Source organism: Wolffia australiana, chromosome 13, assembly GCF_029677425.1.
Source record: "Wolffia australiana isolate 7733 chromosome 13, ASM2967742v1".
NCBI classification, from domain to species: Eukaryota; Viridiplantae; Streptophyta; class Magnoliopsida; order Alismatales; family Araceae; genus Wolffia; species Wolffia australiana.
The window spans coordinates 10,200,201-10,218,803 of NC_135847.1; the positions used below are offsets into that span (position 1 = coordinate 10,200,201).

The following is an 18,603-nucleotide window of genomic DNA, read 5'->3' on the forward strand; positions in this document are numbered from 1 at the left end:
CTGCTGTTATTCAAGTTAACTTTAATAAGCTTACTGTGAAAGAGAAAAGATATCCCTTTTAGGGCTCTCGAACTCTCTATTTATGTGCAGTATCTTTTCATTTCATAAGAGAGAAAGTTATCTTTTCGAGCTCGTGCACTGACCCTGTAATTTTTTTATGAAATAGACTTTCTGCTGTCAAAATATATTCCATGATAAACCAATAAACTGACGAGATCAGTCATAGGTAATTCTCCGTGCTGTTATTCACTTTAATTTAAATAAACTTATTGTGTAAGAAAAAAAAATACTTTGTTGGCCTGTTTAACTCTCTGTCTAAGATAAGAGAAAGAAAGTTATCTTTTTGGGCTCCTCTCCTGTCTCTGTAATTATATGAAATAATCTTTCAGTCGCCAGCAAGTAAAACGCAAAAAGACGAAGAAAAATGGAACGAATTTAGAAGTAGAAGGTGCATTTTTTTTGTCATCGACTGGTCTTGTCAAGTCTTGACGAAAACAACAGCCGAAAGGGACGAAATGGGATGATTATACACAAATCGAGTAAGAAAGGGAAAAAGAGCCCAAAAAGTGAACTTTCTTCTTCGACTGATCTCGTTAGTGTTTAAGTTCATCGTGGAATACTTATTGACAACAGAGAGATAAGTAGAAAGATATGAGAGACGGAGAAAGACAATGAGAGAGGCAGACTAGGAGAAAGACATGGAGATACAGATATAGAGAGATTGGGAGACAGAGATGCAGCAAGATAGAGAGAAAGATACACAGAGATGGAGAGGGAGAGGCATACGATACAGAGGTACAAAAAGATAGAGAGAGAGAGAGAGGCAGAAAGATAGATAGACAGAGAGAGATAGAGATACAGCGAGATATATATGTGAATATATATAGGGAGAGAGAGACAGCGAGATATATGTGTGTATATATAGAGAGAGAGATAGAGAGACAGCCAGATATATATGTATACATAGAGAGAGATAGAGAGACACATAGCGAGATACATATGTATATATAGAGAGAGATAGAGAGACAGACAGCGGGATATATATATATGTATATATAGAGAGAGATAGAGAGACAGACAGCGGGATATATATACGTATATATAGAGAGAGATAGAGAGACAGAGCGACAGAGCGACATATATGTGTATACATAGAGAGAGAGATAGAGAGACGGCGAGATATATACACAGACAGCAAGATATATATGTATATAAATAGAGAGAGAGAGAGGGATAGAGAGACAGACAACAAGATATATATGTATATTGAAAGAGAGAGATAGCGAGACAGACAGCGAGAAATATGAATATATATGGAGAGAGAAATATGAGTATATATGGAGAGAGATAGAGAGACCGACGGTGAGATATTTATGTATATATATAGAGAGATAGAGAGACAGACAACGAGAAATATATGTGTATATATGGAGAGAGATAGAGAGACCGACAGCGAGAAATACATGTGTATATATGGAGAGAGATAGAGAGACCGACAGCGAGAAATATATGTGTATACATAGAGAGAGATAGAGAGACAGACAGCGAGATATATATGCATATATATATATAGAGAAAGATAGAGAGACAGACAGCGAGATATATATGCATATATATATAGAGAGAAAGATAGAGAGACAGACAGCGAGGTATATATGTATGTATATAGAGAGAGAGATAGAGAGACAGACAGCGAGAAATATATGTGTACATATAGAGAGAGATAGAGAGACAGACAGGGAGATATATATGTATATATATATAGAGAGAGAGAGAGAGACAGACAGACAGACGGAGAGAGATGCAGACAGACTGAGAGATAGATATATATATATATATATATATATATATATATATATCAAGAGAAAGAGAGAGCTACAGACAGAGAGAGAGACAAAGAAAGAGAGATAGAGAGAGAATCCCAAATTTACCAGAACTTTAATCGAATTCCATGGAATCTGGCTAGACCAACAAACCCCACCAAGAGCATGCTGTACCCAGATAAGATGCCGAAAGCAGCAACCGCAGAAGACGAGAGTGTGTCCATTCCCAAGTTCACCGCACCCGTGAGCAGATTCGCCTAAACCAGAACAAGGGGAAAAGTCAACGTTTACGTTGACTTTATGGGTTTTGGATAAGATTAGGGTTTGACTTGCCAGAAGAAAGACGGCAAGTAGATTCTGATCTATGGCCTCTTCGAGCAGCGAAGGCTTTTTCCCGGGCACGAGGTCCGACATCGTCATTATAGACAGCACCTAAATAGAAGGTGTTGACTAGATTAAACCTAAAGTCAACGATCCTGGGATGGTTGCCCAGCTTAAGATGGACATTTTCTTTTTAGATGATTTTTTTAAAAAAAACTTAAAAAGGAAGATCACTCGAGATCGACAAGCAGCCAATCTTTGTTTTTATAAAAATAACAAGAATAAATGTGAACAATGCGAAGACTAATGGAGTAATAAAATATGCGCAGAAAATACGTTTACGTAGAAAAAGCACCTGGAAATTTTGGGCCAAGACTAGCACCACGTATGACAGATTGCACTGCACCAAAATTTTAAACGATTTATGTCTTTATTTTTAGACGCAAATAGGTTCAAAATAAAACGGAGAAATCACGGAGTAATTAGGAAATGTCCTCACCATCCTCCTTGAAACTCTTTCCAGATACTTGTCAAGGATGAAGGTCAGAAGCCTGGAATCACAAGTTAAATGAACAATATAATCATGTAAAGTTATTGGTAGTAGGTCTTTATAATATTAGGATCTTGGCATTTAAAAATTTGGATTATACCAGAAAAAAATGCTGAGGCAGCAGATCCTGGCCCTTGCCAGCCCCACTTTTGTCACATTGTTTTGGAAAAGTAGGCTGTGCCCCAAGTAAACCCCAACAAGGTACATGCCCCAATAACCTACCAAAGAAAAAAAATATGTACTTGTGGCATAATTTTCTCTCTTTATTTATAGGCTTCAAACATCTTTAAATAATTTGCATTTTCTAGAAGAACAGGAGATAAAAGGAAAGAATGAAGCACTTCCAGGAAAGAAAATCTTTCCAGAGCTATCTGAAAACCAAGTTTTCATCAGTTAATATTTTTTTATGACATACCAATCCCCAGTGGTAGTTTTATTAAAGCAATTAGTAACTAATAATGAGAATAAACTCTGGAGGGTGAACCTGATCATCTCCATAAATCACGTTCCGCGTCGTTCATGATGATGAAGAGTGTATGATGACAAATGATCACCATCATCGTCATTACCATTGGAATCCATCAGTTGATGGCAAGACGTCTCATAGACATCCATAAGTGTTGGATCCAAGCACATACCAGCTGGGCTAAAAGCTATAGCTGATAGCTAGGGTGCTACTTCTCATCTTTTAGCAGGATGTTGTTCGTCAACAATAGGTTACCATGGTACGATGGAACATTTTTAATGATGCCATTATCTTCGTCATCTAGTCTCCAAGAGCCATCATTGTCATCTCCATCGTCAGCCATCTGTTGGATTCATTATCCAGCTTTGGCGATAACGATGAGAGTAAAATTTTCCGCCGGACCTACTATAAATTTTAATGTGTCCTGGCTAATTGACAGACTAATGTGTGGTAGCTAATGCTGAGGCAATATGCAGTTTCTGATTCAGGTTCCTTTCAAGAATAAAAAATACAATAAAAGCAAAATAAAATTCCAAGAGAACTCACCAAATACACTGAAAATGCCTTCCTTGTTGAGGCTGATGATGTCCAGAGCTCTTTCGTTGGAGAGAAGATATTCATTCAGACCAGACATCAGTAAAACCTGATAAACTGAACACAAAAAATAGCAAATTATTCCTCAATTTTGTGGGAAAAAAATTCTAATTTTAGAAGTTGGCAGTCACCTCCTAGAATGGATAGTCCAAGTAGTCCGCAATACTTTGGATGGAGCTTCGTTAGAGATGTCAGTATGGAGACGGCTGCGAGGGTGAAAAAGAAATTCCAATGAACACCATATTCGCCGACATGGACCTGCATATTACAAACATAAGATGTCAAACGGTTTCTGACAAACCCTAGAGAGTTTGGAGGAGAAGAAGGGTCGATGGAGGTTGAGAAATGAGAGAATAGATTGACATAAGAAAGTAAGTGGCTTACATTAGGGTATTTATACCCTATGAGAGAGAGGAAATAAGAGCTCCTAAAGGGCTTATAGAATAGGGCCCAAGAGGAGGATAAGCACTTAACTAACACCCCCCCGCAAGCGAAGTATGGATGTCGTCCATATTGAGCTTGGATACAGCACGTTGAAGCAGCGGCCGGGACAGTCCCTTGGTGAGGACATCCGCTGCCTGGTCAGCAGAGGAGACGTATTCGAGGTCGAAGAGGCCCTCGTCCATACGTTCCTTGAAGAAATAGCGGTTGCGCTCCATGTGCTTGATGCGCCCTTGCTGTCCGGGGTTCTTGGCCAAGGCGATAGTGGATTTGTTGTCACAGAAGAAGTGGATTGGTCCCACATACTTCACGTGAAGATCGGCGAGGATGTTGTGGATCCACTGTCCCTCGGCTGCCCCATCAGCAAGAGCACGAAATTCGGCCTCGGCACTGGAGCGGGACACCTTGTCCTGCTTGCTACTTTTCCAGCTGACGAGGCTGCCAAGAACGAACGTGCAGTACCCCGTGGTAGACCGACAATCCACAACGGAGCCAGCAAAATCGGCATCGGTGTACACCTTCACCGTCTTGTCCGAGCTATGAGGGAAGAGGAGTCCCTTGCCCGGGCAGCCCTTGAGATACGAAAGTACCCGGTGGGCGGCTTGACTGTGGATCTCCCTCGGTGAGTGCATGAACTGACTGAGCAGGTTGACCGCGAATGCAATGTCGGGCCGAGTGTGAGTCAGGTAGAGGAGTTTGCCCACCAACTGCTGATAGCGGTGAGCATTCGTCAAAGGAGAGTCCTCGCCCTTGCCCAACTTGACGTTGGGGTCGATAGGAGTGCTCACTGGCGCACACCCGGTCATTCCTGTCAAAGTCAGCAAGTCGACGGCGTATTTCTGCTGTGAAACAAAGAGGCCCCGTGAGGAGTACGCCACCTCAAGGCCGAGGAAATATCGGAGAAGGCCAAGGGCCTTGATCTCAAATTCCTTGGCCAGGGCGGTGCTAAGACGAACGGCTTCAGCAGCATCTGATCCCGTGATGAGGATGTCGTCGACATACACAGCAAGGATGGAGATCCCGGTCGGACGGTGGCGGAAGAACAAAGTGGCATCTCCGTTGCTCTGAGTGTACCCTTCGGCTTTCAGAACAGCGGAGGACCGGCCGAACCACATGCGCGGAGACTGCTTTAGTCCATAAAGGGACTTCCGCAGTCGGCAGACGTGGCCAGGGGGGCCGAGAGAGTAACCCGGCGGCTGCTGCATGTACACCTCCTCCGTCAAGTCGCCATGCAAGAAGGCGTTCTTGACGTCGAACTGTCGGATAGCCCACCGGAAGTGAGCCGCGAGGGCCAGGAGGAGGCGAACGGTCTCCATCTTCGCCACAGGTGAGAACGTCTCGAAGTAGTCCACTCCGTAAGACTGGGTGAACCCGCGAGCCACAAGTCGAGACTTGTAGCGCTCAAGGGTGCCATCCGCATGATGCTTCTTGGTGTGGACCCACTTGCAATCCACCGCCCGCTTGCCAAGAGGGAGGGGGACGATGTTCCAAGTGCGGTTTCGGAGTAGAGACTGCATCTCCTCATCCATTGCCGCTTTCCAATGAGGAGAAGCGATAGCATCGGCTAAGCGGCGAGGGATGGGATCCGACTCGATGCGAGCAAGAAACAGCCGGTAGGGAGTACTCAGCCGGTCGAAGGAAAGAAAATGCGAAAGAGGATAACGGGGCGTCTGAGTGCACTGACGAACCCCTTTCCGGAGGGCAATGGGCCATCCCAACTGGTCGTCATCGTCGAGAGAGGTTGAGGATGGCTCGGCCAATGGAAGATGAGCGGAAGCAGTGGGGGAGGGGGAGTCCTCGGGGGGAGGACGAGAAGCCTCCACGGGAGAATCAGATGACGGAGCAGGGGAAGAAGACTCGTCATGGAAGGGAAGGAAAGGGTCATCAAGGGGAGGAGGCGCAACGGGAAGCGAGGAGGATGACTCGAGAGGGGACTGATCGGAGGAAGGAGGAAGAGGAGGAGCATGCCGGATGGCGGGAAGCAAAGATGGGGAGGACAGCACGTCCAAAGGCCCCTCGGGGGTCACCGACGGAGAAGAATCAAAGGGAGAGGGATCATGGAATGAGGAAGAAGATGCGGGAGCGGTGGGCTCCAAGAAAGGAACGGGCCCCAAGTGGGGAGCCGAGGGGGCCTCATCCAACGGGAGGCGGGATGAGGAAGAGTGGTCCCCAAAATAGGGTTCATGCTCGGCAAAGGTGACATTTGCCGAGATGAAGTATCGCCGACGGCGGATGGTAGCACCGATACCCCTTCTGAAGAGAGGAGTACCCAACGAGCGCACCTAACAGCACGAGCGTCAAGCTTTGTCCGGCCCGGAGACGTGTCGTGGACATATGCCGTGCAGCCGAATATCCGTGGCAAGAGACCCGTCCGCAGGCACGTGTCGGGGAAGGCCGCGCTCATCCGGTCCAGGGGGGTAGAGAACGCCAACAGCTGGGTGGGAATGCGATTGACGAGATGGGTGCTCGTCAGGACGGCATCGCCCCAATACGGCCACGGGGCCTTGGCGTCGATAAGGAGCGTCGGGCGTCGAGGTGACATAGCCGATGCGACGCGTTCGCTAGTCCGTTCTGCGCCGGGGTGGCAGGGCATGAAGATTCGTGGAGGATCCCCCGGTCGGCGAAGAAGGCGTCGAGGTCGTTGTTGAAGAAGTCGCGGGCATTATCCGAGCGAAACCGCTGGATACCCCGACCAAACTGCGTCGCCACCATCGCACAAAAATGACGGACATTCTGCGCAACTTCCGACTTCGCGGTGAGGAGGTAGACCCACGTATAGCGAGTTGCCTCGTCCACAAGTAGAAGGAAGTACCGATGACCTTTCAAGCTAGGTTTCGGGGCAGGTCCCCACACGTCGCTATGCACCCGGAACAGCGGGACAGATGTGTGAGCCGAGGACGGAGTGAAGGAAGAACGGCGATGCGCCGCCAACTGACAAGCGTCACACACCAAGGTCTTAAGGTCCAAGCCAGAACATAATTCAGGGGAAAGACGGTGAAGAGTCGCAAAAGGCGGGTGGCCCAGCCGCTGGTGCGTCATCAGGAGTCGTCCCCACCGCTGCTCGGCCCCCGTCCGAAGTGTCCGATGCACCGCGAAGCACTGCGACCGTCCCCCATCATCCAGCAACAGCAGCCCGTTCTCCCGCCTAATCCGTGTAGTCCGGCCGACCTTGTCAGACAGAAACATGCCGTCAGGTTGGAGATGAAATGAGCACTGGACGGCATCAACAAGGCGTTGGGGTGACAGAAGTACAGCCCGCAGGTCGGGAACGTGGAGGACGTTGCGGACCACACCAAGGCCGTCCACATAGACTGCCCCGATTCCAGCCACGCGTAGTCGTCCACCCCCGGCCGTGAGAACAGTACGTGCACCACTATGCCGGACGTAGGGGGCGAACCGAGTGTTGAGGGGGGTCATGTGCTCAGTGGCCCCCGAGTCAAGCACCCAAGTCGTGTCCGATACGACCGGCGAGTGAAACGCCGTATGGCCGCAATACCAAGTGTCGGCAGGGGAGGAAGACGCGCAAATGTGCGAAGTAGGCGGTCGAAGAAGGCTGCATGGCTGCCACCTGATCACGGAGCCGGGCAAGCTCGGCTTGGATGCTGTCCAGAGCCGTGGTAGACGTGCTCGGGGCCGGGGAAGATTCAGATTGGGCCAACATGGCCTTGCTGTCCGCCTCTTTCTTCTTTCGCCAGTCGTTGAGACGTTTAGTGCACTTGTTTTTCCAGTGGCCCGGCTTCCCGCAATAGGTGCAGGCGGGTGTTTTTGCAGGCGGGCAGCGGCTGCGGAGTCGGTAAGAGGGCCGAGGACTGCCCAGCAGCGGCAGCAGGTGCTGCCAGAAGCGCAGAGGACTCAGCCGGGTCGGAGGTGGGAGTCCCATGGAGAAGGAGATGACTCTCTTCCTCCTGGAGCTCCTGAACCAACGTCTCGAGATCCGGAGGGCCATCTTTGTTGTGCAGGGCCCGATGACGAATGGCCTCATATTCCGGTTTAGGCCGTTGAGAAACCCCATGATGCGCAGGATAAGCATGTTCTGATAGGTCTTGCACTTGGGGTCGTCCGTTGGCAGGTAGTGGTCCACTTCATCCCACGCCTTCTTGTGTGCGAGCATAATCGGAGATCGACAGAGAGCCCTGTTTCAGGTTGGAAGCTTGAGCAGCGAGGCGTAGATGCGCCACCAATCATTCTCCCGCCCGCAAAATTTCGTGGCTTGGTCCCAAAACCCTTTGACCGTTTTCTGATGGGGAAAGCGGTCGCGGAAATCGGGGGCCAATGTGAACGTGGACAGCCACCCAAGAATGAACTGCTCCTCGGCGTCCCAAGCCGCATAGTGAGGGTGATCGGCGGTCAAGGGATGCTCGGTGCAGTGCTTGTACAGTTGACGGGATTTGAGGGTGGTCTCGATGAAGCGAGACCACTGCAGAAGATTCGGGCCGCGGAGAAGAGTTCATTCCGGGACCAGAGGCAACGGATGAGTGATCTTGTAGGAGAGCGGCTTCTCCGCAAAGTCGGTCTCTGTGTAAGGCATGGTCTCTGTGTCGGTCTCTGCGCGGCTGGCTGCGCGACTGGCTGTGCGGCTGGCTGCGCGGCTGGCTGTGCGGCTGGCTGCGCGGCTGGCTGTGCGGCTGGCTGCGCGGCTGGCTGTGCGGCTGGCTGTGCGGCTGGCTGTGCGGCTGGCTGTGCGGCTGGCTGTGCGGCTGGCTGTGCGGCTGGCTGCACGGCTGGCTGTGCGGCTGGCTGCGCGGCTGACTGCGCTGCGGGCTGCGCGGCTGGCTGTGCGGCTGACTGCGCTGCGGGCTGCGCGGCTGGCTGCGCGGCTGAACGGGCTGCGCGGCGGCTTGCTGCTGTGCGGCTGGCTGGTCGCGCGGCGGCTGGCTGCTGCGCGGCTGTGCTGGCTGCTGAGCGGGCTGCGCGGCGGCTTGCTGCTGTGCGACTGGCTGGTCGCGCGGCGGCTTGCTGCTGCGCGGCTTGCTGCTGTGCGGCTGGCTGGTCGCGCGGCGGCGGGCTGCCGCGGTTCTGGCTGGTCGCGCGGCGCGTGGCGCTGCGCGGCGGCTGGTCGCGCGGCTGGCTGGTCGCGCGGCTTGCTGCTGCGCGGCTTGCTGCTGTGCGGCTGGCTGGTCGCGTGGCGGCTGGCTGCTGCGCTGCTGGCTGGTCGCGCGGCGGCTGGCTGTGCGCGGCGGCTGGTCGCGCGGCTGGCTGGTCGCGCGGCTGGCTGCTGCGCGGCTGTGCTGGCTGCGAGGAGGGAGGGAGGGAGGGTGAGATCAAGGGGATCTCAAACCCTAAAGGGTGATGTCAAACCCTAGAGAGGAGAGGGAAGATCAGGAGCCCTAGAGCTCTGATACCATGACAAACCCTAGAGAGTTTGGAGGAGAAGAAGGGTCGATGGAGGTTGAGAAATGAGAGAATAGATTGACATAAGAAAGTAAGTGGCTTACATTAGGGTATTTATACCCTATGAGAGAGAGGAAATAAGAGCTCCTAAAGGGCTTATAGAATAGGGCCCAAGAGGAGGATAAGCACTTAACTAACAGTTTCTACTGTGTTCTTTCATCAGTAAAACCAAGAAATGGTTGATTGCACATATTTGTTGAATGGGATTCTTTCTCTTCTTCTCTTACATCTCTATGTAAAAACCCATTAACATGTTCCCATTTCGGACTCTCCCCTCCCCACTGTAAGTACCATGTAATGAATCTTAAAACAAGTTTATGTGGGTTGAGCCTCTTTTTCTCTTAGTTTCTTCAGTATATAAAAATGAAATAAATTAATTCGGCTTAAAATGGACAAAAATACCTGATAATCAACACCTCTGGTGAAAATTAGCCGTCCAAAGCCCAATATGAGAAGAGGGGTTACTGACTTAAGCGTTGTCCTCCATCCCCTGGGCCAAATGTTGCGGTATGGCATCACCATCCAATAAGGACACAACATGGTCCCAATTTCATTTCAATTTTAAGTGTAGAAAATTTATTATAAACACAAAAGTTAGTAAAATTGAAAGGATAGCTCAACCTAGAAATATATACCCCTTATGAACACGATAAAATACTTTTCTCCCCGGAGTATCTTTCAAACTTTAGCTCAATAGTGGCAGTTTGGTCATATCCATCTTCGGATAATTTCCTTAAAATAGAACAGCTAAATGAAGCATTAAGTTGCAGCTTGCCTCGTTGGATCTTCAGCAGCTAGCCCCATGACAGATCCCTACCTCTTCATGATCATTCTCCCTCAACCTTCAGTAGTTCTCTCCCTTTGCAATCATCTTTCATCCCTTCCTTTACACGAGCATAAGTCAAGGTTCCCATCAGAATTGAAGGCATTAATTTCAATTCATTATGAGGGGATTTCTCTCCATCCTCGAAACCCTGTCAAGTGTTCCTTAGTTTAACTGTCCTTAACATCTGTCACTTCTCCTAAACTAAGTAACTGGACAGAGGAATAGAATTGGGTGAAGTGCGGAAGGCGCTACTCTCCGTCCCTATTGGCAAACTTTGGGCAAAGGATAAGATATCAGGGTATTTATAGATCCAGAAATGTCTCCTTCTCTAAGATAATCATGACAAAAACAAGATAGATCCAAACTCATCCAAAGTGTATAACTTGCCTCACCATGTAGAGTGTCTAAATGCCTACGTATCATCAAAAGGTTTACATATTACCCTTTGGAATATGTGCTATTAAACAAATCTATAAAAATTCTAAACGGTGGAAGACACAAGTCTGAGCTGAAGATGAATAAAAAAACCAAATACAAAGATGAATAAAAAATACCGCTTTGGTTCGACCCTTTGTTTCATGAGCCAGGACAATCCAACAGAGATAAAAGTATACACCATGTCTTCCCAAGTATACACCATGTCTTTCTTGGAGGAATGAATACTAAGCCCTTGCAACAGTTGTTCCTGAATAACATGCTCCAGCTGGTTCTTCCCAGCGTGAGCGAAATGGTAAGGCCCACGCTAACTTAAGGGGCGCCTGGGGCCAATAAGATACGATGATCCACATCTCAAACCAGTGGAAGGGATGCGGTTGGTTCAAAAACAACCGGGAAGCTGTTCAGCAAGGCGAGGCAGAGGGGGTTTACGTACTCCTGCAATAATGCATGAGCCACACTGGACATATAATGGAATTCAGCCAAGGATCCGTTGAATTGCTGCGTGCTCTGCTTCTCAGTGAAAGGACAATGAGACTCTGGATGGCCACCCACACAAAACAATGAGCATACGGAACATATCCTCCATGCAGAAGTGCAGCATAAGGAGGTAATAGTTATCTTCCATCCAGCCAAAAGCACACTGCCACTGAATGCGCAAGATGACTTTGATACCAATCTACTCCAATAGAAAAAAAACCTGGACGACTGAGAGCCCCTAGGAAATAATTTCTCGCTGCTGGCATAACTGGTGCCCTGCCAATCCATGAGTGCGATACGATCCAAGCCGGGATTGTATCGAAGACGGGGTAACCCGGGGCGGAGTGGATGCGCCGAAGGTTCATGAGCGGTCAGGGGGACGGCGGAGTGGACGTTGCCGGAGGACTCGACGGAGTGGACGTCATCGAGGAGGAGAGGAGAAACTACTAGAAGCAAAACAACTCAATGGTTCATGTCCTGCCCTCCCACAAGGAGGGAAACATACTTAAAGGAAACCTCAAGGAAATGTAGAAAGACAATAACGCCCCTAGTGGGCTTAGTGGGTCGTAACAGAGTGCTACCCATGACAATCTTGTACAAGGTGAAATCATATTGTGCCCTCTCCACTGACCCATTACCAGTAAAATGGTTCTGCCATCAGATGGCTTGAGACAACTTCAGGTTGCCCTGCAAGGCAACTCCCAGTATGGGATTCAGAGTGGCTTTAGCCAGGATGAAGGATGGCTCAAACATGGGTGGTGTCGATGACTCGTCCTCATCAGAAGACAGCTGATAATGTTCCTTCCCTGAATGAGAGAGAGGGACAGTTCGCGCTTGCAGCGGTGGATCAGAGAGAAATTCCCGTCACAGACTCCCCTCCTTTAGAGTCTGCCACTCCTCTGCTGTGAACCCCAGATATGTCTTTTTCGTTTGTGGTGGGAGGTACTGAAGACGACTGCGCGTTAGCGGCTGGTCTGGCAGAGGGTGGAAACAATTGTGGATCTGAGCTCCAACGTGTATCCCTGTGAGTATCTTCATATGAAACCCCTACAAACACAATTCTAGTTGTTTCTCCGTTTCTTGTGCGACATCTTGAAGCTCATACAGGCTCTGTGGCCTATGGACTTGGACTTAAGCATGGATCTCAGGTTTACATATAATATCCATCATATACTAAGTGAGATGCAATACATATGTGACATCAATGATTAATGAATTCCCTTCATACTATCCTTCTCCATCTTAAATCCATACCACCTTATAATCACCTTCTTCATGAGCTCTCTGGAAGAGGATGTTCCCAGGCGCCTCGGCAGAATTTACCGAGCGCACAAGCGGCAAAGAAGAGTGTTCCCGCCTTTTCTTTAGATGTCCGCTTGCCCACGTGATTTGGGCATCGCAGCAGATGCCATGGGTGGATGTCTCCTCATACCATATATTTGTGCAACAGGAAAAAGTAACTTGCGTGCAAAAACAGATGGCAATGGTATTAGCAGCTCAAAAGTGAAATCATAATGTTAATGGGAAAATCTATCTGTCATTTTAAAGGAAGCAGAGTAAGGCATTTTCATAGACAATAACTAGCCCTCAGAGAATCAATCTGAATGCCAGCTGTCTGATACAGTTCCACCAGAAGGTACTATAGACAAAAGATGGCAGAAAGGAAGGAAGAAGATAAAGTACTCACTGGTCTTCTGATCGATCCAGGAATAGTTCCTCAAAAAACTGTGTAGCTGCCTGAAAGACATCTCAGGTCCACCCACCAAAATATTTAACCATCCAGTTTTTCTTTCTCAATTGTATGAAGTATCATGCTGATCAAATTTGATACTTGTTTGTCAGTTAGTGCAACTTATGTTTCTCTTTTAGTAACGGAATTACAGTATCTTTTAAATATCTACTCAACGATGGATGTCTACCAGAGCAGAGGAAAAGGGGGCAAATAGAAAGATAGCAAAAGTACGACCAATATTTAGCCAATCAGTAGAATTGCAGGACACCTCAGAGATCAAAATGGATATCAGGCAATGCGCCTCTTAGATTGACATGTTAATGTCCAGCTGTAAAAAATCCATGAGAGATGGCTCCATAAACACTCATGTATAGTTCTTGGGCTTGATTGAGTTGAGGTCTTACCAAATCAGACCAACATTTGGGCAGAATTCTACGTTAGGGAATGGGGAAAAACACCAGAAAATAAAGTACTTCTGTTACGATATCTTTGGGACAAATATGGAGAGAGGAATCTCTCACACAACCCCAATATTTTTGCTTCCATTTTCCTGATATTGATCTTTGAATTATCCTAGTTTCTATTTATTCTTCTTAATGATCATCCAGTTCACGTCAGTACGAGTACCCTGTATTCTTCCTACAAATCCAACCAGTCATATGTTCAAAAATGTAAGATTATGGCCATGAAAATTTGCCAATCAGTACCATTAACAGGCTAATATAGTATACAAAATATTACTTGCCCTCGAGAGTGATTTTCTACTTTAGCAACATATAAACCCATAATATTTCGATACATCCAACATAAGAAGAAAAAAGGAAAACGACAGTTTTTGAGACTAACATGTTTCACAATAAGTCTTACCCCATTTTGGAACAGCGTGCTTGTTTTGAAACTAATGCATTTGCTAGAACAAAAGACCCGACCCCCAAATCCATCTGTGAGGTCCACGCAGAATCAATCAGCAAGAAAACTATGTTCTCCATCTTTCGAAAAGTAAATGTGAAAAGAAAATTAGAGGAACTTATTGTCTTTAGAAAATTCCGGAGTAAATTCGAGAATGCTGGAATTAAGAAGGTAGGGTAAACAGAAAAGTCCTTGACAACTTGATGGGCAGAATCTAAATCGAAAAGAACTTTCATGAATTTGGTCGACAGCGCGATAAGGACCATTTAATCTATATAAGGGGCTTCTACACAAATGAGTAAACTCTTATATCTGCCTATTTAAGGCTAATGGTGTGAATGAGATGTGAGCATTTAGAGTACCATTTATCTTAGCTCGCATGGAAGCATGCTCCTACCCTCACCCAGACTCCCTTTCTCTCCTCCAAAATTCGTACATATTCATACACATTTTTACACGAAATTTATTTTTTAGAATTATATTGTTTCTGAGGCAGAGTAATTGTTGGTAAGTTTTTTTTTTCTACACAGAGACTCGTTTAACACCCATGGTGTCCCAAAAAAAAACCTGCTAATGATGCTTAAAATCCAACTGAAGTTGTGAAATGGACCTCCCAAGCATGTGACAGTAAATAAAGCCCAAAAAGGCCAAGGCAGGAAACCAGCATAAATAAGGACTCGTCCTCATTCAGGCAGATTTGACATTTCTTGAAGAGGTTGTTGCTGCAACTGGGCTTGCGAGCAGGAGATCCTCCAAAGACCAGACAAGAAGACATCCATACAACCATGGTTCAGTCTTCTTATCCCTATCTCTATTCCATTTACCAGTATCGTCCCCGTTCCTATCTATACACGTTCTCACCTCTTTAGGAATGATCCGCTATTTGTTAACTGAAGGCATTTTAGACACATATTGGAACTGGATTTTACTGATACACTCCTAGGAGAGTATCAGTATGGTTAAACCCAACGGTCAAACAACTCATCCAGTCATCTTCTTAGGTCTAAAATCTCTGCAAAAAAAAAAAGTGGATTCTGAGATTAACCTGAAACAGATAATTGCAAATTTCTGTTGTCCGAAAATGGGAATAGAGTTACTGATGTTAGGTTGATTTCTGAAACATTTATTCCTCCAAAATGCTGTAAAAAAATATTTTACAGGAAGTGCTTATTTCGAAAGATGTTATTATTTTATAATTAGGTGAGTGAAGTTAAGAGCTGTAAGATACCCAAGTGATATTCCCCTTAAATACGACAATATCAATGAAAATAGCCAGAGGACCAGATTTTTCAAAAGATTGAATTCACTAACCAAACCAATGCCATATGTCTCAGCCTTTGCATAGCGTCTTGGGAAAATCTTAAAGTCAACTGCCAAAATGCACAGACAGGTCACAGTCATCTGAAATGAAAAGCACAGCCTTGTGATGTGAGATTTTCTCCTATGTCCGAGAATAAAAATAAAGACCACATACCATAGATACGCGGTACGACAAAATACTTGTCCTCAGAGAAGATAAATTGGAGCCTTCTGTGTGAGTAGTTGCAGTGGATCCAAACCTGGAAAAATTAGATGAAACTCTAAGTGAGGATATTATGATTAGTAAATAAATAGTGAGCCTATTTCAAAAATTAACAGGAGAGAACAATTATGCATGAAATGGTGTAAAAATAAAAGTATAAGCATTTTTACAAAATGTGCTCAACTTTTAATTTATTCAAGAAAGAAGGGCCAATCTCTCATTCCAGAATCTAGAAACCATCAAAATAGTAGACGCAGATTTATCAGGACAGGAACTCTAGAACAATATTTGTATACCAAGCTACTTCTTTGCATAAGAGATTCTGATCTTTCCAAATAGCTGCCTCCATGAACATCATAAACCATGGAAAACTGCCATAGAGTGAGATTGTCAAGATGAGTGGAAGCAGGTACGGGGTTGATGTTCTTAGGCCAGACCATGATTGAACGATATGAAGACAACATACTTCCTTCCTTGCTCAAGAGGTTCTTTCCTTGCCAATTAGTACCCATTGTGAATATTATGATCCAAATTAAGACTGTCATAATGAAGATAGTAAATGATGAGGGGAAGAGCAAGATGAGAGCCAGGTAGGACACAGAGAACCCCAGCGCCCTATATCACATTAGGGAGAACATAATGTTGGCACAAAAAGTTGGTCTGTCTACAATTGCAAACATAACCTTCACACAATAACGTAGAAATCCTTAGATTTAAATGATTTAATTTCCTTTGACTCACAAAAGAAATAGAGCTGTTCATGCGGAACCTTATAAGCACGGAATGGACCCACTACTAAGAACTTCGGGAGTTACGAAGTAAATGAATTTGGACTCATATTGTTTGTGGATTGAGAATGGGATTTTGACTGCATCAACTATGATATAGCAGATCAGTGTTGTTTTCTTTGCTAGCAATGCGGAAACTATTTCCTTTTCTGGAAATTTCCAAACAAGCATTTCAAAGAAAAATTTTAATTTCTTACTTTACTCTGCTCAATTTCAATTTCAAAGCCACAGCATTAGAAACTTTGAAGTTTCCTAAAAGTCAGTTTAATTTGACGTTCTGAGGATACTTAAGAAAGGATAAGGATGGAAGCATTAAAATGTTTCACACCGTGTTTTTTAGGAAAGAAAACATAAAAATGATTTATTGAATAAATACATTAAGCTTATCACTGAAAGCTAACAAAAAAACTGAGTAACAATTATACAAATCACAGAAGGATCATTATTTATAAAAAATAAATCAGTATTGTTCGCGAACTTGTAAAATATACATCATTTGATCAATAATGGATAATGTTTAGGATGATTTATTTTTGTAGAATGAAAAATCTGACAGTCAATCAGTAAAGCAGTCAAGAAAAATTCGTGGGCACAAACCTTTTTGCCAAAACCCATATAAATAAAATCACCGAAAAAGTAGTATTCACATAAACCCAGTCAGCAAGTACCTGAGAGATGGATTGAGCTAACATGAGTATCTAGGTATTTCAAATAAAGTGCCTTCCTCAAACTTAAGGCGAAGAGACCAGATGATCTTACAGTGATGAAACAAAGAACCGGCATGATGACCGACATTGAATCTAAAAAAATTGAGATTAGGAATCTTCTACTTCGACAAAAAGCCTGATCATCATCCTTCTGCTTGCTCGACCCTGTCAGAGGGCCAATGCGGTTAGTTTTTTCAACAATTTTGCGCCGAATGAAAAACACTCAATTAAAAAAAAATTAGATCCAGCGAGTGTGAAAATCAAGTAAGAATCACACACATCTCCCGCTGTAGTAAGCGCTCCAGTGCCGAATAACAGCCACACCCTGAGTAAAAGATACGCCACAATCTCTCAGCCGTATAAACAGCAAATTGTAAGCGAATTAAAAATTTAGAGATCGAGTCAACAGAAGATTAAGCAGCGAACACTCACCGGAACGATAGTGGACAACGCTAAAATCTCCAACTTGGACGATCCGGTGAGGCCACTCACGAATCTGATGCCCGCCATTATCCACCAAAAACAAAGAGCAACGAAAGAAAACAAGAGAATGAATAAGAATGATCATAGCAACAAAAATCTCGTCATCCTACGCAATACTCCATCGAAATAGAACGTAATCGAGCGTACTCTTCCTTGAGAAGCTTCCGAGAACCGATCTCGCCATGGCCTGACATGGCGATTGCCACAGAAGAGCAGCGCCAATACCTTGATCTTCACCTGAGAGGATTTCAAATCCGAAACCTCTGACGCTTCGAGGACTATAAATAGGCAAAGAGTGAAGACCCAGATTTGACCAAAATTTGACTGTGGTCAATGCAAGCGTTGACTAGATCTAGAATTAGATGACGATGACGAATTTGATGTCGTCATCGTCATCCAATTGGAAATTTTCTCTGTCATTGACATTATCATTGCTTCCCTAGACTTTTACGAATGACGTATATGATAATATCCAGATCTATATGATGATATCTAGACAGATGGATCTTATATGAATCATATGATGAAGTACCGCATGAGTGGATATATAGGAATATAGTTCTGGACGGTCCCGGACGTGGACGAAGGACGGGACGGGACTAATTTCATCCCGTCCTACGCTCGATGTTAGCTCAGGGATGAAGGATGAGACGGTTTTTCATCCACTGACAAAAAACCGTCCGTCCAATAATCACCAGACGGTTTTTGGTCCCGTCCAGTCCTCCCGGGACAAATTTTCGTCCCGGACAAAAAAAACTCATTTTATATTTTTATTATAATAATATAGATTTTTCTAAGTATTTAAGGGAAATATAGAGGAGAGAGAATGCAAAGGGCAATATGTACAATTAATTCTGATTGGCGTCAGTTTGCACGCGCAAAAAAACACAAGGACCTTGATGCAAATTGTCATAACGAGACCATGTGGCGAGATCTGAACCATTGGATGTGAATCCGGCGGTTTTTCATCCACATCCGTCCGTCCATCGTTAGAGACCTCCGGACGGACAGTTTTTTCGTCCCACAGGACGAAAACCGTCCCATCTGGTGGTCTCCAGGACAAATTTTCGTCTCGAAATTCGTCTGTATGCTCGAACAGGACGAAAAATTGTCCCGTCCCGGCCGGAGTCTCAAA

General features: G+C 45.6%; 1 protein-coding gene across 1 annotated transcript; it reads right to left on the bottom strand.

Annotated features, from left to right (window-relative positions):
- Positions 1-434: 434 nt before the first annotated feature.
- Positions 435-17,717, bottom strand: LOC144710953 (transferases, transferring acyl groups). Its single transcript, XM_078584809.1, has 16 exons — positions 17,616-17,717; positions 17,418-17,481; positions 17,265-17,310; positions 17,038-17,150; positions 16,876-16,946; positions 15,443-15,527; positions 15,280-15,369; positions 13,927-14,000; positions 9,989-10,076; positions 3,886-4,012; positions 3,707-3,811; positions 2,795-2,912; positions 2,644-2,695; positions 2,500-2,544; positions 2,157-2,255; positions 435-2,080 (listed from the first exon to the last, which is right to left on the bottom strand). Exons 1-16 carry the CDS (start codon positions 17,660-17,662, stop codon positions 1,928-1,930), a joined length of 1,377 nt encoding a protein of 458 aa, XP_078440935.1. The 5' UTR covers positions 17,663-17,717; the 3' UTR covers positions 435-1,927.
- Positions 17,718-18,603: the final 886 nt, after the last annotated feature.